The 26,866-nt window shown below is 33.5% G+C and overlaps 2 protein-coding genes across 2 annotated transcripts in view; one reads left to right on the forward strand and one right to left on the reverse strand.

The window, feature by feature from the left end:
• Positions 1 to 4,367, forward strand: part of LOC140433963 (homeobox protein rough-like) — a 44,082-nt gene extending 39,715 nt beyond the window's left edge. The window contains exon 3 of the mRNA XM_072521935.1: positions 4,193 to 4,367. Within this exon, the coding sequence (XP_072378036.1) occupies positions 4,193 to 4,367 (175 nt within the window). The remainder of the gene's footprint in view (positions 1 to 4,192) is intronic.
• A 4,377-nt stretch (positions 4,368 to 8,744) lies between these two features.
• Positions 8,745 to 26,164, reverse strand: LOC140435116 (uncharacterized). Its single transcript, XM_072523831.1, has 7 exons — positions 25,219 to 26,164; positions 24,436 to 24,596; positions 24,191 to 24,383; positions 18,770 to 18,913; positions 14,664 to 14,791; positions 13,202 to 13,505; positions 8,745 to 9,089 (listed from the first exon to the last, which is right to left on the reverse strand). Exons 1-7 carry the CDS (start codon positions 25,321 to 25,323, stop codon positions 8,760 to 8,762), a joined length of 1,365 nt encoding a protein of 454 aa, XP_072379932.1. The 5' UTR covers positions 25,324 to 26,164; the 3' UTR covers positions 8,745 to 8,759.
• Positions 26,165 to 26,866: the final 702 nt, after the last annotated feature.

Raw genomic sequence — 26,866 nt, forward strand, 5'->3', positions numbered from 1 at the left:
AAACACAAACTAATAAAATATACTTTATTATATTATACATATGTCTTATGAACATTACATTATTGCGGGATCATCCATTCCCGAACCCAGGTCATTATTATTAATATTTTTTTTTGTACGAATTTTGTTACCATTTTACTAGTTTATTCACAGTTGTTAAAACAAACAAATACCCGTTTACACTAATTACCTCCGATTCCCATAATATTTCAATTGATAAATATCTTTCTTGTATCATTTCGAAACACCTGTCTTGCCAGAATTGTTTCACATCTCGATGCCCCTTTAAACTCTTCTAATTGTTATTCTTACTGAAAATTGTCATGCAAATACAACATAACAACCCTTATCGACGCCTATTATACTTACCATTACTAGGGTACTTAAAAATACAAATGAATTTCGAGTAATACCCAGATATGTTAAACGATGTGGATAAAAAGGTAGGGAGCGTTGTTTCTTCCACGTGTATGTTTGCCTAAGCTGTACCTATGGGTGAGATTTAACATGTTTGATTAGGAGATCAATGATAAATGTATATCTCGTTTTGGGGGTTGTAAAGTGTGGTAGTAAAAGTTTTAAATTATAAAAGATACATTAAAATTTATCCGGAAAACATATTAATTTGTAATAAAAAGTTTAATAATTAAAAACATAATAAAATACCAAAAATGAGTTATATTAGAATAGAAGAATAGTTCAAGAACTTAACAGATTTAATAATAGAGAACTGTTATCTTTTATGAGATTTTTCGTTGATCTTATAACTTTGACAAAACATGAATTTGAATATTAATAAAAATCGAAAAGCGATTACTACAGTACATTCAACCAACTTACACCTCTAAACGATTAATGGAATGTAGAAAAAGGCACGGTAAACTCCACCGGAGTTTTTCATAATCTCTTTAATTACTTACTTTGTTTAGAATATTTTTGCCCGCATTAGTTAGAGTTAATTTGTATAAAATGAGGAGCAAAAATTAAAATGGAATTTTAAATATTATTGTTTATTTGGCTAATAATGAATGTATAAATATAATGGTTAGCCTGCTGTACAATTATTTTGTAAATAACATTATAATTGTGTAGGTACTTACTGATTCTTTAAATTTATAAATCATCATCATCGTCACTAAATTCAGTACCGCTATAGTCCATTTCCATCATATTGATAGCACATTATGTATGCAAATCCCTAAACTGTTGATACGGGTGACTCAATGAAAAATAGATATTTGTCAACAAGTTTACAGAAGTATATAGGAAAGCAATTTTAAATTGAGTATGACCACCAGGTATAAAGGTTGAAGCAGAATAGAATACACTAGTTTTGAGGGTTACTAATCCCTAAATAAAGTTGCCAGTGTCGGAGTGATGGAGATTAACAGGTACTAATGAATTTGCAAGAAATGTAACATGTTTATTTTATTGGTTATATATAAAATAATTTGTGGTCGTAACAAGGGGCCGATTTGTAAAAAAATGAATATTATTTTAATCAAATTTCATTTCAGATTCACTGCTTTCTTCAGAATCTAAGGAATCTTCAACTCCAATGTTAATTATTACCGGTTCCAGCATTGCATCAGTCATATTATCCAAATTCCACATTTTATTTTCTTCCTTGTGAGCATGACTAACAGCATTTTTCCAATTTTCTGGAGTTACTTTTGATAAGGAATGTTCTAATAATAATTGTTGTAAGTCTTCTAATTTAAAAGTTTTGTTGTTGCGTCCGACTTCACCCTTTACTTGAGACCATTTTATTTTCTATCGGATTCAGATCACAGTGGTATGGGGGTAAACGTAAAATAATTACATCAGGGTTTAATGCCATTTCATCAATTATATATTTTTTATAAGCTGCTTTATGTTGCCTTACAATAGGTAATAATTCCTTTTTGTCGAATTCTCCTTGTACTCAATTGCGTGTTTATCCAACCATTCGATTATCTTTCCTTTTTTCCATGCCGTTGTTGGCAATTTTTCTGCTAGTCTTGAATGGTAACTAGCATTATCCATGACTATGACAGAATTTTTTGGAATTAAATCCTACATTTGCTCAAAATATTTTTCAAAAACGTCAGCAGTCATTTCCTCGTGGTAATCTTTGGTTGATTTTGAGGCAAAACTTAATAATCCACCATTGACAAAACCTTATTCGTTTCCAATATAGGTTATTATGAGTCTGCGTCCTTTTCCAACGGGAATATTGTTTATTCCAGTAGATACACCTTCGATGAATGCCTGTCGGGAACTTTTCACATTTGTATCAACCCATAGATATGGTACAGTATGACCTTCATTTAGCCAAGTCTCGTCCAAATAAAAAATTGTTTTCCCTTCTTCTCGGTACTTTTTAATAGTTCTTAGATAATCTCGTCTCCAACATACAATGTAATCTTTTTCAATTAAAACGGATTTTCTTCTATTCTTTTGCCAACGAAATCCCATCTCTCTCAATAGTGCCCATAATTTCTTGTTGCTTATGATTGGTAACTCTTCGTTTTCTCTAATTAATGTTTGGATTTTGTCCAATGTTGGAAATTCTTTGTTAAAAAAAATGAGTAGACGCTGCGTCTTATCATGTTTTTATGTATTTCTTCAATTTCCAAGGGTTTACTCCTTCCACTCTTCTTGGGAGATGAAACAGTTCCTCCTTTTCTTTCTTTTAGGAATCTATAAATTGTTGCTTCTCCAACCCCTCTCATATTTGAACACATGTTAACGATTTCACGAACATTACTTAAAGGGCGTTGATGTACAAGTGCATCGTGTACATTTAATATTATATTTTTCTCTCTTAGACCGAAGGCACCTTTAAAACTACACTTAACCGGGATAAAACCTGTTGTCGACGTCATTTTTAAATGCAAATAACAAAATATCGACACCAAAAACGTAGATAGGTAAGACATGAACAATGTACATCTACAAACTAAATGGAAGATGCAAACAATTTCTAATTTATATTATTGGCATAAGCTGTAATGTGGCATAAAAACTACTTAAACTATCATTAGTGAAGCCTTATCAGTAATTCCAGGTAATCGTTCAAAGAAGGTATTCTTTTTGTGTCAGGCGATAACTTGTATAGAAAACAATAATCACCTTTAAATTACTGTTTACATTAATTTATTTCGTGAAACATTGAATTCTATCGTTAATCACCCGTGTATAGTTAACAATAATCGTGTGGCATATATACCGACGTTTTTTACGCACAAAAAATAGTGAGATTAGTGGACACTTATTTTACAGAAGATTTTTTAAAAGATAATGAATTGTTGACGGCATCTTAAAATATTAATTTTTTTATTTATTTCAAAACAAGTATAGGGTGACGCCTATGTTTTTTTGACCTGTTGAGGATTTGCATACATAATGTGCTATCAATATGATGGAAAAGGACTATAGCATTATGTAAATTTATAATCACTCATTAATTTTTCACATTTATTTACAGTTTTGGCCTATATTTCTGGAGTTGCAGTTTTTAGAGCTTCTTGCCACATTTCTCTAACTGTATCGTCACTGTATCCACTGCACCCAACGTGATTATCATAATACGTTTTACATATACCCTAGATGTGTTCGATGTTTGAAAATGTCAATACTGTCGGTTGCTGTAGCGTAAACATTAGATCTCAAGTACCCCACAGAAAAAAAGTCTAATGGTATGAGGCCCGGTGACCGAGCTGGTCATTCTATCGGACGTTGTCGTCCAATTCATCTACCACCAATAATGTACAGGAGCACCATCTTGTTGAAACGTTATTTCCAAGTTCCCGAATTCATCTCGATTATCTTCCAGAATTTCAAGAAGTAACATCTCCAGATACACTTCACCGGTTAAGTTAGCATTGAGAAAAACAGGCCCAACTATGTGGTTTCCTGGTTTCCCAAAATACATGACCTTCGGACCACTATTGTAAGTAGTAGTAAGAACGAGGGGAGAACACATGTTGAAAATATTTACTCCTTTATTAATCATCTGCATTCTTGCAAAAAGTTGGTTCTCTAACAATAATGACTAATTCTCTACACCTCCGCTTATGTTTACTTGACCTATCAACATGATATGTAAATAAATAAAAAAACCTATTTTTATTTACCTAGAGAGGTTTTTACCTTTACAATACAAACTCTTTAAAAAACGTAATTTATTTATTAAAATTATTTTTTTCAGAAAATTGTTGGGAGTATTTCCAGGAAGCTTATGCCCCATATGTGTTGACAGTCCATGTTACCATGTGTCTCCATTGCTACAAACACAGTATCCAATTTCACAGAATAACGCAAGTAGCAGTCCTCAATACGATAACGAAATTAGTAATAGTCAACCAGATACTAGTAACTTGTAATAATTGTAAAACTTATGATATGTAAATTGTGTATATTTGTAAATATATAGTTTTAACATTACGCGAAAACATTATTATTTTTTTCCTCAAGCAGCATACATACCGGTGAGCTATATGCCATCTACCAAGCTCTCACTCATTTTAACTCCGGTAATATATACAAAGCTCTTATAATTACCGATTACCTCAGTTCCATCAATACCATTAACCAGCTTTACACAACATATCCAAATGCTCTCCTAATTAAAAAAAAATTAGCTACTGTACAAAACAGCAACCATACTTCAAGGGAACGAAGAAGCGAACCTCGAGTGAAGTGAGAAATGTAGTGCTAAATGACTTAAATTCATTTGTTAAAGTGAAGGTTGAAAACTTGTGGCAAAACCAATGGTGGGTCAGCTTAAATTCAAAATTTTCCGAAGTGAAAACATATGTAAAATCGTGGAAATGTCAAATTTCCGACAGGGCACATCAAGTCATTCTTACTCGACTTCGTTTAGGACATACCCGACTTACCCATGGGGGTATAATTGGCCACACTAATCATACTTTATGTGAAAATTGTAATGTTCCACTCACTGTTAAGCATGTCCTTGTAGAGTGTCCAAGATACCAGTTGCAAAGACACACCAACCACATCATCGGATCAACAAGTGAAATCATAGAAAAATGTAAAATTCCTTAAAGACATTAATATACTTAACAAAATTTAATATTTATAAGTCTCATGTATACGTTTATATGTCGCTAATAACCCCAGAGGTTGATGCGACAATGTTTGTAAATAAAAAAAAATATTATTTTCTGAACGCAAAGGGAATTACATTATTTTGATTATACGAGTTCGGTTGTTCTCTGTTTAAACCAAGAACGGTTGACTACATAGGATAGTTCCATCAAAGAAGATAGACGCTTATAGCGTCTTAAGCGTCTATATTCTTTGGTTCCATCGCCCAAATTTGTCTGTCACTGCAACACGCGGCTGTGACGTAGGTGTGGGGACGACGAGCAATTATCGACCTTATTGTTACTATTAACTTTTACGGTTTAAGATTAAATTTTTAATTTAAGATTAAAAAGTTTAAAACGAAAAATTTACGTTTTGTTTTTGTAAATAAATCGCAGATAATCAGATTTTTAACAGTACCTAAGACATTCAGACTTATAAATTCTTAATGATCTGTTTTACATGGCAAATAAAATTTATTTTCGAAATGAATGCATTTGCTAGTGTTATAATTAAATTAATAAATGTCAGTTTACTCTCAAAATAAATATTTCTGGTAAATAAAATCTATAAATCCGTGTTTTACTTACGTAGTCAGAGCACAAATTGATATCCAAAAACATTTGATGATAAATAAAACTATTCAATACTGAACCATTTATTTCATAAATATATATATAGGTAAAACTAAACAGTATACCAGTGCCGGCTGGTGTGGTAAAATTTTGGGTAGGCCAAGCCAGCAAATTACATAGCTATGGTCACGGGGTCATGACCCCCCCCCCCCCCAACTAATTTTTTAATGATTTCTCTGTTCATTTTAACTTCTGCGTTGTATCTAATTTTTGCGATTTTTGATTTTTCATCTAGCAAATCGCGAACAGAAAACGCCCTCTTCTGTACATCGTTAACGGATAGCAAATTACTTAAATGTTCCTTGCAATTGGAATGTTTTTTAAGGAGGCAGACATATTTTTTAAATAAAAGTATCCTTCACAATTCTATACATATTTCTTATTAGAAAATAACAAATACGGCCAACAATATAGTCTGTTTTTTGTAATACTTCCAGACAACCATTTGTAGATATCATACCAAGAACAATTAAAAGTACGCACCTTTTTCCCATCTTTTTGGTCAATCCGCAATGTTGGAGTAGGCCTTTCATTCATAATAATTTTTTTTTTCTATCAATTTCAGTTATTCTAGATAATGACGATTCCAATAGTGAAACAACAATGTCCAAACACTCACTATCAACATTACTATTACTGCAACCTGGTAAAGCGTCATAAAAACTCATTTTTATGTATCAGTTATAAAACAATCTCACATATAAGTTACATACAATCAGGCGATATAGAAATCACGCAAATGTGATTTTTTTTGTTCGAATTTTACGATTTTTTTTTAAATTTATTTATTTGGACAACCGTGCACTTGTTTGCAATTCTGTTGTTTGTTTAAAAATATGTTACAATTATAGATTATGTTACATATTTTTTTATCATAATTTAAAAGAAAATTTATATTACAATTCGATAATTACGTTACAAGTGACAACGATGGTCATCGTAGGCCCGATCGTCTGGTGCCTAAACAGCAAGCATAAACACGACAATATAAATCGTTGTCCGGCAAGCTGCTTAACTTCAAACGCTTTTTGTACGGGGATCTTATGTGAGCTGGGTCGGCCAGTTCGTATTGGGCCTATTAATGATATTTAAAATGCCTGAATACGATTCGATGCTTACTGTGGTAATATAATAACTTAGTTGTTTTAACGGATGCTAATGTATTGAGTGATTTAGTACATTTAAAAGTTATTTACATGCATTAACATAATTTTTAAATATATGTTTTTCAATTTTAAAGCTCTTAAAATTATTGGGTAGGCCCGGCCTATCCTGCCTACCCCCAAAAGCCGCCACTGCAGTATACAATACCAGGAAACTTTAGAAACATTCCCTACCGAACAATTTTATTTAATTTTCTAATTTTTGACCTAGTTAAATCCAACACGGGTAAGTTTTTTTGCTTCAAATTTTAAATTTCTATAATTTATTCTAATTAATGTTCTAAGTTTATAAAAGTTTGTAGTAAGCGCATATGTTAACACTTTTTCTTTTTAAATCCTTTTTGAAATGTCTCCAACAACTCCATTATTTTTCCTATAGGATCAATATATTTTTAATAATATTTATTCCATAATTTTATTTTTATGAACCACTCATCTGTAGACTTGATAAGACCTCCATAAGAGAGTTGCTGCACCCATGATGGTAAACTATGAGTTGTGTTCGCGGGGACAGTCCCTGATTAGTTCACTAACTTTGTATGTGAAATTACCTAAATCAGGTAAACTATCTTTAAATTTTTTGCTAAATACCCAGCGATGTATTCTAAGGCATCTTCTGTAGTCTTCTGAATATTACCGACAACACAATATGAGGTGGTAGACTGATTAGAAGATGATTCTTGGGAAGAGAAAGAACTACTATTGTTAGATACATCAGGTTCTTCTATTTTTTCTTGAGGAATTTTAAGATTGATATTTTGGAATACTTTTGGACTAATATATTGATCCACACTCAGAAAAAAGTGCAATTTGGTTTGTGGTTAACACCGTATTTAACAAAATTTCAGGTTTTTTTTATTTTTTCTGAAAATTCATATTTTTTGCTTTAGAATACCTCAACTGACTTGTTAAACTTTTTATTTTCATTTGACCCTTTTTCTTCAAATTAGAATGATCAGCTATTAATTTTTCATACTTGTTTAATAATTCGTTGTATTTTGCTTCAAAATCTACTTCAGGATTTAAATCTATATTGTCACCAGCTTGTTCAAAAATTATTTCAGATTCAGTAATAGTATGTTCATGTTAATTAGATGCAATATTCAAAATATTTGAATCAACCTTTGTAATTTCTGCTACAAGTTGCTTTCTGTTTCTAACATCTGATCTTCCTTCACGAGTAGAGACAGAAGGTGTGTCAAAGGTATGTTTATATAAACAAAGTGTTGGAACTGCAGTTTTCAACTTCATGCAGAACTTCTGCATCGGTTAACTCATTCAGCTCTTATAGTTTTCGACACTAAATCCTTTCCTTTTGGAAAACTGTGAAAAATAACAGGCATATTCTTGGTTTTCACAGTCTTAAAATTATTGTCACAACCATATATGGCACATATATTACCACCCATTTTGTTTATACAAGTAAATTGATATAGAAACAATAATTAAATAGTCTTATAAGGCCGTTAAATCGCTAGTACAACCAGAGAACTACGACTAAAAAATTGGCAGCAGGCAAAACTATTCTATATAAAACAATAAGAAATGTCAACCACGAATCCCCACGCCTACGTCACACTCAACACAACGCATTTCTTACATTAGAGCATAGGACAAAATCAATCCTATCTGTGTTTAGTGTCCTTGGGTTTAAACCACAATTGGTTGTAATGACAATATTTTTTTTCCAATTCGGAAATCGAAAAACTAGTTTTAAAAAAGATTGCGTCGTTTTGTCATTACAAATACAAACACTCAAAATTTAGAGCATCAATCAATATGTCATGCCTTTGTTTGAATATAATTCCAATAGTATCGATGTAATGAAACCTAACTACAGAAACACAATGTATAAAATATATTATATTTAATAATGTTCATCTTTTAACACAGAAATATTAACATTTTCCTTTTTATTTTTCGCATCACTACAGTTGATCATATGTTTCTCCAAATATTTCTTGTACGCGAAAACTTTCCTACACTTCGGACAACTGACGCAGCCGCTTCGGTGAGTGTGCATGTGGTTTTTCAAATGTTGCGTGGTATAAAACTCCTGATGACAAATTTTACATTCATATACACGTTGTTTGGAATGTTTACTTTGTACGTGTTGAGTCAAATTGAATTTTTCACGAAAATGCTTTCCACAGTGATTGCAACGGTACTTTTTAGGATGGTGCATACGTTTTTGGTGCTAAAAAACACAAACTATATATATAAAAAAATATCTTAAAGCAAACCTTTTGCTTTTTCTTTCCAAATTAACTCCATTTTTATGAAAAAGTATTAATTTACTGAAAGTGTTATAACTCTTAAAACAAATTAAAAAAAAAACCTTACAAAAGAAATTTGCAAGTAGTTATTTTGATAGCGTTTAACAATGATGTTTATTTAACAGGTTGTAACGTTATAAACGTCACATCTCTATTAATTTATATTTTAATAATTATTTCATTTTAATTTCTTTATCTTCAGTTTAATTTTTACTATTTTTTTGTTTATAAAAATAGTTGGCGCCCCTGTTTTTCTCTTCTTCCTCTGTCTTTATTTTTTTTTCTCTCTTTCTGTCCCATAGAATAAATATTCGCCCTCTCACTTTTGTTCGGCAGACTATTCTGTTCCGTGTTGACTGACAAGCTAGTTTCATGATATCTATAGCAATATCCTATGACATCTGTGCTAACTTCATTCAGTCTCCCACTTTCTGTCAAAACAACTTTTCTGTAGTGGGATTATTTTTTGCCTCTTTTTGAAATTTATAAAAGAAGGCAAAAATTATTATAAGACTTATTTGTATAGTCTACAAATTCTCTTGGGGTAAGTACTTTCATTGTGATATTTATTCTATAATTCTGACCACATTTCCAATATTTCTAACCTTACTTTCTTTCGAAAGCACGTTTTTTTTTCTGATATATGCATTAGGACTCTTTAACAGAATTTAACTAAGTAGTAACATTCATATTTCATTTTATCCTTGCCATATGCTATAGTCACTGGTATACATAATGACCAAAATGAATTAATAACGGACCCTAGCGATATACTTAATACTTGGAAAATGTACACAGCCAATTTGTTCAATGATGACAGAACACAAAAACCACCACAACTGGGAGACCATTTGTATGGCCCAAGTATTTTGAAAGCTGAAATTGTACACGCTATCAAACTATTAAAAAGTAACAAAACCCCAGGACCAGATGATATGTACGCAGAAACAATCAAGTTACTTAATGAAGAAAACCTAGACATTATTGTCAAGCTCTTTAACGACATCTACGATACGGGCCAGATTCCAAAAGATTGGCTTCGATCTACATTTATCGCCCTACCAAAAACACCACGTGCGAACTTCTGCAAGGACCACCGACTAATAAGCCTAATGAGTCACTTTTTGAAACTTTTCCTGAGAATACTTCACACTAGATTGTTTAAGAAATGTGAAGAGGTCAGTGGATGGAGTCAGTTTGGTTTCAAAAATGGACTTGGCACGAGAGAGGCGATCTTTAGTATGCAAACATTGATACAGAATTGTTTAGATCAAAGAAAGGATGTTTTTATCTGTTTCATCGATTACGAGAAAGCATTCGATAATGTAAAACATGAATTGATGATAAAATACCTACAAGAGTTGGGATTGGATGCAAAGGATATAAGAATCATTGCCAATCTGTATTGGAATCAGACAGCAACAGTACGTCTTCAAAATTCCAACGAAACAGAAGATTTCTCCATTAAAAAAGGAGTAAGGCAAGGTTGTATACTGTCTCCAATGCTGTTCAATTTATACGTAGAAAAAGCCTTCGCAGAAGCAGTGGAAGACTCTAATAAGGGTATTAAAGTTAACGGCATATTTATTAATAACATCAGGTATGCCGATGATACAGCCATAGTGGCAGATAACATCGAAGATCTTCAGTGCCTTTTGAATGATCTAACTCTTGTAAGTGAAGCTCGGGGTTTGAAAATAAATATCAAGAAGACAAAATCAATGATTATAAGTAGAAATGATTACCCCAACGCAAAGATATATGTCTCTGGAGAAGAAATCGAACAAGTCAGGCAATTCAAATACTTGGGATGTTTGCTGAATGAGGGTTGGGACCCCGAGAATGAAATAAAGAGCAGAGTTGAACAAGCCAGAAATGCTTTTTTGAGGCTTCGTAAGTTTCTGACTGATCGCAAATTGGACTTCAACCTCCGATACAAGATGCTTAAGTGTTACGTGTGGCCTGTTCTCCTGTACGGAATGGAAGCATGGACGTTAAAGGCCAGTTCCATTAACAAACTTGAAGTGTTCGAAATGCGGTGCCTGCGTCGAATGCTCAGAATATCATGGACGGACAGGGTCAGAAATGAGGAAGTACTCAGAAGAGCGGGCTTACAGGATAGGGAACTTTTTAATTATGTAAAAAGTAAGAAGACTGCATACTTGGGGCACATTATACGAGGAGAACGATACACTTTTCAGCAACTGATACTCGAAGGGAAAATAGAGGGTAGGAGAGGTCTCGGACGTAAAAAAATGTCATGGCTACGCAATATTCGACAATGGACAGGAATCCACAGCTATGAAATGCTTCGCAATGCTGCTAAAAACAGAATTATTTAATCCAGAATATTTAACATCTCACCTGACAAGACGATGTACGGTGGACGCCTACGCAGAAATGCATGGCACCTTAAGAAGAAGATATGCTATTTGTTTAAGTGTAATTTTGTAAGATGGCAAGGAAGTTAAACCTTTCTTTTTGATGTGTTTCTAATGCATGTTGTTTCTTATCCTTTTAGTTTATTGGAGATATAAAACTTATTGGTTTACTGGACAATTTAATTGGTTTATTGGTTTTATTGGCATATTTGGAGTTCAATAATTGGTCCGGACATACAGCCACGTGTGACTGCAGCTCTCCAGAAGCCACAACTTCTAATTGGAGGATCCAACAGCTAGAACACACAAGCCGCCCATCGAAGCAATAAGTAACACTTATAACTGTTAAGCTTTGGCAGGGTTAATTATTGTTTTTTTTATTGATTTAAATAAATATGATTGGTTAAAATTTGTCTTATTTGCTATCAACTGAGAACTCAGGTTCAATCCCTAGTTTAAGACAAGACGAACTCACCCTTGAGATACTGAGCTAGGCAAGGTATAGACGATAAGCTCCCATGGTTGACTGAGGTATTATTTTTACAATAGTACTTCAATTCTCTTTGGTAGTCTTATCGTTACAAGGTATTTACTGAATATCATAGCTGATTACTATTTAAATATTTTTTTAAATTGAAAAGTGACTTTACAATTGTACAAAAGTCGATATACACCGTTTGAACATTTAATTAATTATGCCTCTCTAACAATGCGCCATACATGGTATACTCTCCATTTAAAATTAAGAAATTTCGGAACTTAAAGGAGGGCATTGATAAATGTCTCTATCGCTAATTTATATCCCATTTGAAAAAAAAAACCAATCTGTTTTATCAGTTTTACAAAATCTAATGAATATTGCAAAATATGGGGGGCTCACCCTCTATAAATAAATGTCCGTCAAATTAGGGACATCTATAAAACGGGTAAAGAAAAGTAAAATAATTCCACATTCAAAATATTTCAACACAATCAATTTTTATTTAAATGATGGATGCATAAATGATGCATACATATCTCTAGAATATTTAAGTGTAATAATTGTCATAATATTATTTTAACTTAACTGTACCAGTCTGTTTTTTTAAGATCGTGAGGTAGATCAACAGTATTCCAATGGTTTCGCAAGGTAAGAAAGAAAATTACTTCATTTAAAAAAAGTTTAAGAAATGCATGCAGTTAACATTTTTACTAATGCAGTATAAAAACTGAAAAAAACACTAGAAATGAATTAGGGAAATACTCCAGAAAGCATCTTTTCAATATGCTGAAACTGACTTATTTTTAAGGAACTGTCAAAATCAAAAACATTTTCTCTAAAAAATTAAAACTACACAGATGGAAAATCTGCGACGGTTCAATTAACAAATTTATTTTTTACAATTATGGATGGCAATAAACAGTATCAGCTAATAATAGAAAAGTCGATATTCCAAAATGGTTCTTGGTTTTACCAACCGTTTTACGAAGTTGATGAAACCAAAACTGATGAAACAAAGTTGAAATTTTAGCCATCTCATAGATTTTTTCACATTCTCGTAGTATTGTACTCAGCAAGATAAAGCTAGTTTTTGTACCACCAATTACAAGATGTTACAGTAAACTTCTGGACTGTGAAATACTGTATTAAACATAAACAAAAAATAGATTACCCGTTTCAAACTAAATTTTGATTTAAACCAGTTTTCGCATATATCACACATGCATTTTTCAGAGGAATGTTTCCTAGATGTATGTACTTTCAAAAGCGTTTTCAATTTTGTTGCAAAGCTGCAGAAATTGCATGTATATGGTTTGTTTTGAAGATGAGATGCTAGATGGCGAGTCATGGACGTTTGACAACTATTCTGTTTTCCACATATATGGCAGATGTATCCTTTTAAGCCCTCATGCCGCGCTTTCATGTGTTTTTCCATAGCTGCTTTTGAAGAATGCCGGGAGTCACATATATTGCACCTAAAATATATTAAAAAATAAAAAAGGAGATTTTTAGGAACAACAACACATATCTTATTACAAGATACCGGAATATGTTGTTGTTACAAGAAATGGCATTAACCTAACTGCACATTTTTATAAAAAAAAAGTATAACGCCAGTATTTTCTGAATGTCAAATTGCCCGAGTAATAAAACCTCTATTTCCTTGAATTATTTTGAGCGTACTTGGTACTGTAATAAAAGATTTTAGGTAAATTGGTAAATAATTAAAAACCCTAATACAAACAAAATGAAACATACATAAACACTTCAGTGGGACAGTTTTTTCCGAAATCCAAAAGGCACAGAAGTGTCGGTGAAGCTTTTAGGAATAAGTAGCTGTATGAATCTCCAAAATCTACATTAGTTTCATTTATGGTTTTCGCGTCAAACAGTGTAAACGTGTGTCTGTGTATTGAGGCAAATTTTAAAAGTGCATTCCTAGTGTAACTTTATTACGTAACCCGTGACTTCGTTAATTTGTTTATAGCGCGATGTCCGAAGTAAATGCCTGGATTCAGTCATATCCTGAATTAAAGCTGGATGAAGGAAAAATATGTTTGTCGAGCTTACTCTAAAATTGTAAGTAACTATTTTCGTTTTAAGATAAGTGCAAGCCATTGTCAACGCATGTTTCGGTTTAAAACACGGTGTGAATAAGCTTTGGCTTTTCTCTCAGATTTCTTCTGATAGAAAATTTTTAATAGATTAGCATGCAAACTTATTACATATTATCATATTTAAAGTATTGGAACATGTGGGGAATAGACGTAGGAGTGCATAAGGGCTCAGTGCTTAGGGTGAACGAAAAATAGCTTATTCTAAGCAAAGTTTCAGCCATCATCAGGGTTTGAAATACTGAAACACTTATTTTTCAGAAAAAACATAGTAAAATTTTTTCCAACGAAGAAGTGATGGAAGCTGTGTATAGAGGCCTGGTTTGCAGAGCAAGATATATCTTTTGAAACGTCGAGAGGCGTTACCGGTTTATTTATTTAGAAGAAAGTAATAATAATGGTAAATAATAATTGTCCTCGTAATAAATAATAGTAAATAGTATACAACAAATTTTCTTTAAACAGCCTCAGATAATACCTAAAACTAAAGACTAAATTAATATCCTTGCACTAACTTACTTAAAAACATCGGAGTGTTTCTTCATATGTGCATCCAAGCTTTTAGGCAACACTAGTTTCTGGCAAATTGGACATCCTATTCTATGATTATATTCATGCTCAACAAGATCTGTTCTATTAGCAAACACCTATATATAAATGAAAAATCATTAATATAAACATACAGTGACACTGTACCTAAGTTCTGGTCTCGAAAAATTGTGTAAATGCAGCAGTCCTTAATAGTTGACATCACCTTAAAGCTGTAAAGGCCAAGAGAAAGAAGGTTAAGCAATATAAAAATGTAAAGTTTTGAACAGAATTGAGCAGACAGACAAGTTTTTTAAAATCCAAGAGATTTAATGAAAATGGACAAAGAATATTGAGGGAACATATCCTTGATAAGAATATCGACGCAAAAGGCAACAAAAAGGTGCTGGGAAAATACCGTGCTGTGTTCACAGAAGAACAAGAAGCAGAATGGGTGCGACACGTACTGGATTTAGAGGTATGATTCTTTGGAGTCACCATGTCAGATCTTCGATCATTAGCATACAACCTACAACCATGACAAAAAATTAGCTGGCTTAGACTAGGTTGCTGGATTCAGACATCGGCACCCCGAAATTATTTTAAGGAAACCAGAATAGACTTCTGCTGCAAGGGCTCATGCATTCAATAAACATAACGTGACAAAGTTTTTTAATATCGTTAAGGATGTTTAAGGGAAGCAATGCCACTCTGCCACAGGATTTTCAATGTTGGCGAGATAGCATAACTGTTCAGTCCAAGATTCTCGCTCTTAAGGATATAAGTCAAGTTGGTGCTTTAACATCGGCTGAAAGAGGTCAGCTATCACCCTTTGTTGTGTGTATGTCAGCTGGAGGGAACTTTATTCCGCCATTCGTTATTTTTCCAAGACTTAAAATGAAAACAAAACCTCAAGATGGAGCTCCACCTGGAACTATTTTTGTCTGTCACCCATCTGGATGGATGCAAAACGAGACTTTCTTTCTATGGTTTAACAATTTTCCGACTCATGCCAAACCAACAGCTTCCGACCCAGTCTTATTAATCTTAGACGGCCATTTAACTCATGCAAAAAACCTGGCATTTATTGAAAAAGCAACTTAAAGCTGTAAAGGCCTAGAAAAAGAACTTTAAGCAATATCAAAATGTAAAGTTTTGAACAGAATTGAACAGGAGGACAGGTTTTTTAAAATCCTAAGATGATTTCACTAAAAATTGACAAAGGATATTGAGAGAACATATCAGAGAGAATCTCTTAGACAGCCCACGGAACAAAATGTTAATAATAGAATAACTGAACATTACGTTAAGGTTCAAAACACATATAACAGAGCAAATAATAGTCTATTGTGGAAGTACAATAATAGTTTTTCGAAGAAATTACTTTGAGAAGCTCAAAATACAAGGGGGTGTGGAAGGTAAAAGAGCCAGAAGCAGATCCCCTAGAAGTTCGACATCGTTTGAACCCTTGGTGTTCCACTGTCAGAATGTGCAAGATCGACGGAAGATCGAGAAAAATGGAAGAACATCGGCAAGACCAACTTATGATAACACAATACCTTTATCAGGTTAACGAATAAGAAGATCGGAAAGAATATTGATGGTAGAGATATAAGATGAAAAAAAATTAAATTAAAATCACAAGAACACAGATTTAAATTTGACGAAGATCAGCAAAGAGCTTAGAATACCAAAAAATACTTCAATAATAATTTTCTAAGACACAACTGAAAGAATTGTCAACGACGAAATACTAGAGATAAAATAAACATTTACTCAAGATATAAATAGGTAATGAAAATTTAGATCTGATAAATGTCTGCCCACAAAATGAATATAAAATAAATAACACATATTTGAATAACAGTGCAACGCAAATATACTTGCAACAACAACATAGACAATATCAATGACAGATTATATACTTACAAATAAAATTATACAGTATAAAAAAGTATTCGCAGATAGCCATTGAAGCTGTTAAAAATGATAGAATGACGTATTCAATTGCGCAAAAACTTTCTCTGTTCCAAGAAACACTCTGAACAGGAGGGTCCTTGATAAGAATATCGATGCAAAAGGCAAAAAAAAGGCCCTGAGGAAGTACCGAGAACTGTGAAGAACAAAAAGCAGAATTGGTGGGACACGTACTGGATTTAGAGGTACGATTCTTTGGAGTTACCATGTCAGATCTTTGCTCATTAGCATACAACCTACAACCATGTTCCATACAACCAGCTATCAACCTTTGTTGTGTGTATGTCAGCTGGAGGGAACTTTCTTCCGCCATTCGTGATTTTCCCAAGACTTAAAATGAAAACAGAACTTTCAAGATGGAGCTTCACCTGGAACTGTTGTCTGTCGCCCATCTGGATGGATGCAAAACGAGATTTTCTTTCAATGGTTTGACCATTTTCTGACTCATGCAAAACCAACAGTTTCCGACCCAGTCTTGTTAATCTTAGACGGCCATTCAACGCATGCAAAAAACCTGGTATTTATTGTAAAAGCAAGAGAAAGCCACACCACCGTCGTTTGTTTACCACCGCATTGTAGCCATAAAATACAGTCTTTGGATGTCTTGTTTATGGGCCCGTTCAATATATTCTACGTCCAAGCCATGGAAAATTTTCTAAAAAACAACCCTGGAAGGGTTGTAACCCAGTTTCAAGTTTGCCGACTTCTTAGAGAAGGTTTTTTAAAGGCAGCGAATCCAGCCACAGCAATTAATGGATTTCGTAAGAGCGGCATTGTGCCACCAAACCAAGATAACTTCACAGAAGCTGATTACATTGCTGCTGAATGCACTCATGTGCTTCTTTAACAGCTTAGAGTTTTATCACCAACAGCGTCGAGCACCTCAAACTGAAGAGTCCGTACAAGTTAAGTCAAGTCAAGAAGGCGTGGGCCGACCTTTTGAACATCCAAAAGATCAATCTGAGGCTGTGTATGAAATGCTACTGTAAGAAGGTGCTTCAATACATTGCTACATTGCTTCAATAAAGGTAAACTTACAATCCATAACCTAGACCTTCTTCCATCTCACAAATACGAACTTCTTTCACTGTAAGCCCAAGAGATATTATTCTATTGCCAAAAACTAAAGCTGTTAAAAAGACAAGCAGTAAAAAAGGAAATTATGCTGTGTTGACCAACAGCCCATATAAATTGGAATTAGAGCAAGCAAAAAAGTAAAAAGACGAAAAAGGAAGGAAAAAGGAGATTAGACGGATTTTAAAGAAAAAATAGAAGAGAAAAACGTTTTTTCCAAAAGAAAAAACACAGACATAGACATAGTACCAAGCAAAGCAGAAAAGAGATATCAAAAATGGAAGTGAGGAGTAAAGGTGCCACGTCACCTACAATTTGAAGAAGAATCTGACGCACGTAGCATTACAATAAGTGATGTAAGTGACGTTAATTTTCTGTACTGCAGTGAATTGTATTCCTGTTCAAAGGATTGTAAAGGATGAGTAAGATGCTCTGGATGCCACCGCTGGGCCCAAGAAGCTTGCACAGGTTGTGAGAAGATGACAGCTTCTTGTGCGAGCATTGCCATTAAGAAGAAAGTCAAATGAACCACGTTATTTAGGCTAATTTCATTTTTTATTTAACAATGTCTTCTCTACACCACTTTTATATTAGGTGGCCTAATAAATTTCTAATATTGATATAAATTGCGTGGCCACTTGGCCATATTCATGTGGGCAAAATGGCCATTTTATACACTAGTAGATAGGTAACTGAATATGTAAGATATACACTAATCTTGTTTCAAAAAAATAACTTTTGAATAAAAAAAAATAAACTCCCTTAGAGTGGCCACTTTGCCTGGGTCTCCCCTACATTATTCAAAGCACTAGTTCTTTATTCCTGTAATAAACTGAAGATCATATTATTAGTTGTTGTCAACGTTCTAGAAAAACATGATACCTGAAGAACAAAAATATATTTCGATTAACATTGAATATCTTTATATAAAATAAAAATACTTTAAATGTTCAAATAAAACACCCAGTACATACAATACCTTTATCTGAAATATTAACACAATTTAACGAAACCAGACGCTATAACTTAAAAGATATTAACAATACCTCATTGCATTTAGAACAACAAAAAACAAACTCTCCATTATGGGATTCCTGATGATCTTGATAATCAAAAAAGATATCAAATTTTTTTGGACATATATCGCATTGGTATATAAATCTGTCATCGTGTAACTCCACCGCTTGCAACTAAAAACAGTTAAAACTAAACATAAATTGTAAGACACAGTATTACGTCTGGTCACTACAGCGTATACCATACACCAAACATAGGAGATGTGAAATGAGACAGTCACGCTGATACTGCAATGTATGTGGTTTTCAAGTTCAACAGTTACGCCTCTTTTATGCCTAGCATACATAATGAACCATATGATAGCACATTCATTTATCTCCATTTATCAGTAAGTTTGTTTCCTCCCTTTACACATGTTAAAAATATTACACAATATAGCGACTACAAAAAAATAAAGAAATTTTACTGAAAAATAATTTTAAAAATGTTTTTGATTTCCCCTGAGCATGTTTTGAAAAATGTACAGAGAAGAAACATGTATACAGCACATATATACCAGTAAACAGCATGAAGAAATTTTATACATTTCATCCCTTTCAATGATCACACTACTATACATTGAATTAGTAGAAAAGTGAGAGTGCCCCGGACAATGATTTTTGAGATGGAATCATTGGATTAGACAATTTACAAATTGGCCCTTATATTCTTCCTAACTGACAAGTTGCCAGCACTTTTAGGGGATGTCCCACTGCTTACAGAATGTTATAGGTTTTCACATGGATGGTACACCCCTTCATTTCAAAGTTCATGTCAGAATTTTTAATATATCCATACTAATCTGCTTGGTTCCTAGTTTTGGAAATAAATCAAATATAAAGTATATACAGATATGTGAAATGTCTGACAAGAATTGTTGGATCATGCTGAATTCAGAGAGCTGCCCAAGAAATTTGTATAATCTATATTGGCGAAAAATGATCAAGGCGACTACGTACATACCCAGGAAGAACTAGCTAAAATCTGGACAGATTATGCTTCGTCCCTCTTTGCAGACAACAGACCGAATCTGCCAACTACTAACCTATCTACATAAACTTTGTCCGGTCCTCCGATTATTCGCGCCGAGGTGGAGTACGCTATAAAAATAGCAAAACTGGGCAAGGCCCCTGGACCGGATGGCATTACTACGGAAGCCCTAAAACTGTTGGATGATGACAACATCGACACTCTGGTAACAATCTTCAATGCCATATATGACACCGGCCACATTCCAACGGATTGGCTTTGTTCAACCTTCATAATGATCCCTAAATCACAAAGAGTGACAAGGTGCAAGGACCACAGACTGATTAGCTTGATGAGTCATTTACTTAAAATATTTCTTCGCATACTCCACACAAGAATGTTCAGAAAACTAGAAGAGCTGAGCGGCGAGACACAATTTGGTTTCAAGAAGGGACTCGGGACGCGCGAAGCATCATTCTGCTTGAATACCCTGGTACAAAACTGTATGGACCAACGAAAAGATATAGTCATCACATTCCTCGACTACGAAAAAGCTTTTGACACCGTAAAACACGATGAAATAATAAAAATGCTACACAATGCTGATATTGATGAGAAAGATATAAGAGTTATCCAGAATCTCTATTGGAATCAAAAGGCACGTGTGAGGCTGAACAAATCAACAAACACAGAGGAATTCGAAATTTTACGAGGGGTGCGACAGGGGTGTATTTTGTCTCCTATGCTGTTCAACCTCTATGTGGAGAATGTTTTTGCAGAGGCACTTGAAGGCACTGATTGTGGTATAAAGGTCAACGGGTACCCGATAAATAACATTCGTTACGCTGACGACACCGCAATAATTACAGATAACGAACATGATATGCAGTTGATACTAAATAAAATAAACACCACAGGAAAAACATATGGCCTGAAGATAAATGCTGGAAAAACAAAATGCATGACAATAAGAAAGGGCGCATTTTTCAGAGTACAACTGCACGTAGATAATGCTCCAATCGAGCAAGTGAAAACATTCAAATACTTGGGAATGATGGTGAATGACCAATGGGATCCTCAACAAGAAATAAAATGCCGTACCGAACAAGCAAGACAAGCTTTTCTTAAATTTAAACCGCTACTTTGTAACTGCAATCTTTCCTTCAATCTCCGTTACAGAATGGTTAAGTGCTATGTATGGTCCATATTGTTATACGGCATGGAGACATGGACGTTGAAAATATCTTCCATTAACAAGTTGGAAGCCTTCGAAATGTGGACCTTGCGAAGAATGTTCCGCATACCATGGACAGATAGGGTGAGAAACGAGGAAGTCCTAAGAAGAGCAAATACTGAGAGAGAATTGCTCAGCTTGATCAAGGCACGAAAAATTGGATATCTGGGCCACATCCTGAGAGGGGAAAAATACGCAATCCCTCAAATAATTATCCAAGGAAAGATTGAGGGCAAGAGAGGAGTAGGTCGCAAACAAATGTCGTGGCTGCGAAATATAAAGAACTGGACAGGCGTAACTAACACTGGCGAACTTTTGCATGCCGCAAAAGACAGACGTCTGACCTTAAGATAATTCGCCAACGCACTATAGGTGCACGGCACCATAAGAAGAAGATATTGACGGAGTTAAGAGAACAGGTTTGCACACATATGGGCATGGACACTTTGAAAAGTAATTTGCCTAAAGGGTATAGTTGCCTATGATGTATTAAATACTTTGATTATGGATGTTTTTGATTATACACTTTGTAGTTCTGTAACTGAAATAAATACTTTTATGATTTCAAAAATGGTGACTACTTTTCAATAAATAATTATTTATCAAGTATAAATTGGGAGGGACTGTTTCTTAATGGTACAGTTGATAGTATGGTGGTCATTTTTTATGATATAATTTACTCACTGATAGAACACTTTGTTCCACTAAAGAAATATAAAACCTCTACCTTTCCCTCTTGGTTCTCGTCAGAGCTGCGTAATCTAATTATATGTAAAAAACAGGCCCACAAACAATTTAAAATTAGTGGTAGGCAAGATGATTATGACCGTTTTGTGGCTTTAAGAAACCAGTGTGAAATTTTAAGAGCAGACTGTCAGAAACAGTATTTAGATGGGATACAAAATAACATTTCTGATAATCCAAAATATTTTTGGTCTTATATTAAAAGCAAAAGAAATGGGTATAATATACCATCCAGAATGGTCTATAATGATAGGGTTAGCTTAAATATCAAGGACTCTGCCAATATGTTCGCAGAATATTTCTCATCTGTCTACTCAGATGAACAAAAAGATACTTTACCTTTTTTTAATTTTGACAGTTCGATTTGTTTGAGTTCTATAATACTTACAGCAACTGAGGTCTATGATACTATTGCAAATTGTAAAAACCGATTATGTGCAGGGCCGGATGGAATCCCAGCCTATTTTCTGAAAAAATGTATATGTGTACTTACAAAACCAATTTTGTTTATTTTTAACAGATCACTTGGTACTGGTAGCTTTCCCAGTCTCTGGAAGAAAAGTTTTTTAAAGCCGATTTTTAAATCGGGTGCAAGGAACGATATATCAAACTATCGAGCTGTCTGTAATCAGTCAGAGCTGCCCAAGTTGCTTGATTGTTTGGTTAGTAAGAAACTGACATGGAGTTTTAGAAGCATTTGTAATCCTGAACAATTTGGCTTTATGAGAGGGAGGTCAACAGATGCCAACCTAGTTTTGTATGTGAATCATATATACAACAGCTTTGAAGAGGGAGTCCAGGTTGACTCAATCTATACTGACTTTTCCAAAGCATTTGATCGGGTAAACCATGGGGTTCTCTTACAAAAACTAAGAGCTTTGGGTATTTTGGATCCCCTTCTTCAGTGGATTACAGAATTTGTTAGTGGCCGTACGCAGGCAGTTAACTTGGGAAGTGACACTTCAATTGAAATAACAGTTCCATCGGGCGTGCCACAAGGCTCCCATTGTGGCCCTGTTTTGTTTTGTTTGTTTCTGGTTGATTTAGTACAACAAATCAAAAATTGTAGTGTTCTTATGTTTGCTGACGATGGAAAACTGTTTAGAAAAATTCAATCCTGGAATGATGCTGCTATATTACAGGAAGATCTTAAATCGTTTTATGATTGGTGCACTTTAAACAAAATGTCACTCAATATAAACAAATGTCATAAAATGACATTCTCAAGGCAAAGAAATCCAATTGAATTTGTTTACTACATAAATAACTTGCCATTAGCCTCGAAAAATGAAGTATTAGATTTGGGAATCTGGTTAGACACCAAACTGTCATTCTCAAGCCACATCAACCAAGTAACAAATAGAGCGATGAAAGTGCTGGGATTTATCCAACGCACATCAGTGGACCTGTCTTTGTTTACATTTAGAAAACTTTATTGTGGTCTCGTTAGACCCATTCTGGAGTTTGGATCAGTTGTATGGTCCCCATCATACCACTGTTACATTCAACAGATTGAAAGAGTCCAGAATAAATTTCTGAGGGTAGCAGCCTATAAGAGTGGATACAGGAGAGAGGAATACAACTATCAGTGGGTAAGAGATAGTCTTAACTTACCAACACTTGAGTCAAGGAGGACATTGTTAGATTTATGTTTCTTACACAAAGTTATCAATGCTTTTATAGATTGTCCTCAACTCTTATCGCTTGTTAGTCTTAAAGTTCCTAGTAGAAGCAATAGACAATCAGAAATCTTTTCAGTGCCATTTCACCACACTAATTATGGTATCAATGAACCAACTACACGATTGGTCCGGAGTGCTAATAGCCTACCAAGACAAATGGATATTTTTGACTCCAAAATTAGTTTGTTTAAAAAACAACTAAAAAGTATCTTACAATAAGTTTGTTGTACATCTATATTATTCTTATATGTTTGTATTATTCTGAGGTGTTTGTTATTTTAATAATTTATTGTTGTTAAGGTGTAACTTTGTAAAACTTGTGATTGTTATTTTAATAATTTATTGATTGTAAGATGTAACTTTGTAAAAATTGTAAGTAAATGGATGCCGTATATAAATAAATAAATAAATAAATAAATAATAATAAATCTACAATCTTTATATTTTTTCGTATTAATTAAACTTAGGTTATATTCCCACATTTTGAACATAAAGATACGGGACACCTACTGTAGACCCTACTTAAAGAGGGAAAGAGAATTAATACGAATAGAATTTGTATATACATTGGCTTACATATACCATCTATTTTAGCCTTTAGTTTCTTGAGAACTGGCAAAACTGGTGATCACGATCCAATCTTTGTTTTAATAAAAACCTTGAATTGGAGAGAAAAAACGAATTGTGAGTATAAGACCCTTTTCCCTAACATTTAAGAATTTAATAAGTTTTTTAGTTTAATTTTATTCAAGTAATTAATGGCCATCACCCAACATACTTACTGCTGTACTTCCAGATCTTGTTGATAAAATTTCATCACAATTATCACTAAAATCCTCCTGATGGACATCTTTAGCTTCTACAGATGATTTTTCATTATTTTGTAATATAACTGGAGATAATTGGATTTGTATATTTCTAGAACTGATATTGCTATCACTTTCTATTTCGTAAATTTGCTTACAAGGTACATCACTAAAATATTAAACAATCAGATTCATTTCTTTTCAAACATATTATAATTTACTTTATTGGATCCCGTTTGACATCTTCAGAATTATTTTCACAAAAGAGTTTTTGTAAAACCTTTTCTGAGTTATGAGCTGTTTCAATGAATGAATATATTTTATTAATGAAATCTACACAACTTAAACATATTATTGAAGGTATCTTGGGATTTTCTGGTATCTAAAAAGTAAGTTTCACTATACTGTCTGTAATTTTTGTATATTTGGGATAAAACCTTATGTCTACATTATTACTTAACCCTCCAACTGAGGGTGAGGCCTGTCACTCCACTCACATATGAAATTACAACATAAATTTTGTAATTTTTTATTAATAACATTGATACTTTTTTCTACTCATAAGAATATAATTTCTCTGCAAATTTTGAAAAAATAAAGATATATGAACTTGATATATATCGCTACTGATCCTCAGAGGCCTCTCCCATGTGTTCATGTAATTTTATTTTGCCCCTCCGCTGAAGGGTTAATCAGTTGTATCATACCCATAATATCAGTAAATAATTGAATTTACTATCTATCATCTACATCAACTATACTGGTAATTCAAGAAATACCTACAAATATATGAACCCTTTATTCCTAATACCATATAACCAAACTGTTCAAGCAATCCTTCCAAGAATGGAAGGCAAGCAACTACCAACAACTACTGTTATTTCTCAAATAAAATGTTGTAAAAGAATTTTGGTATAACCAAGAGAGAGATAATCTAGTTTAATTGCTATTGTATAAGATCATTTCTACTAATTGTGCTAACAAGGTTAATAAGATATACTTACATTCAATCCAATGTTTAATATCCTCTCCCTAAAACGTCCTTCTATAAGTAAATTCTTTTTATTCGAATGTAGACAAAATCGACACAATTTATTTAGATTATCCATGGTTTTATATACAAATTGTACAAAATTTTCAACTACAATAAAAAAATTTCATCCTTAAACCTAACCTCTATAAACAAAACAAAAACAAGATTATTTAAATTTAAGGTTATACATAGTTATCATAATTATTATATTTTTGTAGCTGAGTTTGTTGCGTCCTTAGACCATTAAAGCATTAAGTTTTAATGGTCTAAGTACAGTTTTTAAACTATGGTCTAAGCGTCTAAGGTTGCGTCAGTAGTTAGTGTAGCTACTAGCGAAGCTCATGAAAAGTTTGTGGGTAATGAAAATTGAAATTACAGAAATTCAAAAAAGTATTCTAATCATTGGTAAAATAAAAAAAGTCAAATTTTTACAAAGTCTTTGATTTAATTTTAAACTCTTGAAAATAGTTTTCAAGCAGGAACAATGTTTGAAAAGATTGCGCCGATACAAGATTCAAATAGTAGGTATAATGTTTATATCAAGAATTTCCTTTACCTATGCTATATTATTGTACTTAGCGAACCATCCTCTATCGAAAATTCTTCGATATATTAAATATTATATAAAATCAAAGAAATAAGAAAGTACAATGAAAGACTGGTATTAAATGCAATCGAAAACAGAAAAAACTATAAGAAAACAAGAAAAGCATTAATCGTTGGGAAGAAGCAAATCGTTGCTCTAACAAGCGAAAACGCCAGAATTACAGACAGAAATGAAATAATACAACTCTTAACTAAATTCTACAGCTAACTATACAAAGCCCCTGACACACTTGAAGAAGTAATCAGTAACCAAGAAGATGTATCAGAAGTCCTTCCGGAAGAAGTAGAATCGACAATTGCAAAAATAAAAAGCGGTAAAGCAGCTAGAATAGATGGTATAACAGTGGAACTGCTTAAATACGCTGGAAAATCTTAGCAGGCATATTCACGAATTGCTTAAGATTGAGATGCATACCAGAACACTGGAATACAGCAAAAATAATTCCCATTCATAAGAAAGGTAGCAAAGAAGATATCCAAAACTACAGAACTGTAAGTCTACTACCAATCGTATACAAGATATTCACAAAGATCATCAACAACAGATTAACAAACGCATTAGATGCTGCACAGCCGAGAGAACAAGCTGGCTTTAGAAGTGGATTCAGTACCATAGATCATATTCATACACTTCGAGAACTAATGAGTAGAGCTAAAGAATATGAAATACCGCTAGCATGAACCTTCTTAGATGTCGAGGAGGCTTTCGTTTTTTTATATTCCAAGGCAGTAATAGAAGCTTTGACCAACCAAGGCATTGATAAACCGTACGTAGAAACTTAAGCAAATATATACAGACAAGCAAAAGCTAAGGTAAAAATTTATGAAATACTCCAGAATTTCCCACTACCAGAGGCGTCCGACAAGGAGACGCAGTATCACCAAAGCTCTTCACTGCAACACTTTAATATACAATAGGTATATTCAGCAAAATGAACTGGCAGAACAAAGGAATATCCATTGATGGAGAATACCTCAGCCATCTAACATTTGCAGACGACATCGTTCTGATT

This window comes from Diabrotica undecimpunctata, chromosome 2 (assembly GCF_040954645.1).
Source record: "Diabrotica undecimpunctata isolate CICGRU chromosome 2, icDiaUnde3, whole genome shotgun sequence".
Classification (NCBI taxonomy): Eukaryota; Metazoa; Arthropoda; class Insecta; order Coleoptera; family Chrysomelidae; genus Diabrotica; species Diabrotica undecimpunctata.

What these genes read in the sequence shown, in the direction of transcription:
- LOC140435116 (XM_072523831.1), bottom strand. Translation starts at nt 25,323, where the DNA reads ATGGATAATCTAAATAAATTGTGTCGATTTTGTCTACATTCGAATAAA. An exon ending in CAAGATCTGGAAGTACAGCA is followed by an intron (nt 18,914 to 24,190) that starts GTAAGTATGTTG and finishes AACTGTTTTTAG; the next exon opens with TTGCAAGCGGTGGAGTTACA. An exon ending in GTTGTTCTAAATGCAATGAG is followed by an intron (nt 14,792 to 18,769) that starts GTATTGTTAATA and finishes ATTTATATATAG; the next exon opens with GTGTTTGCTAATAGAACAGA.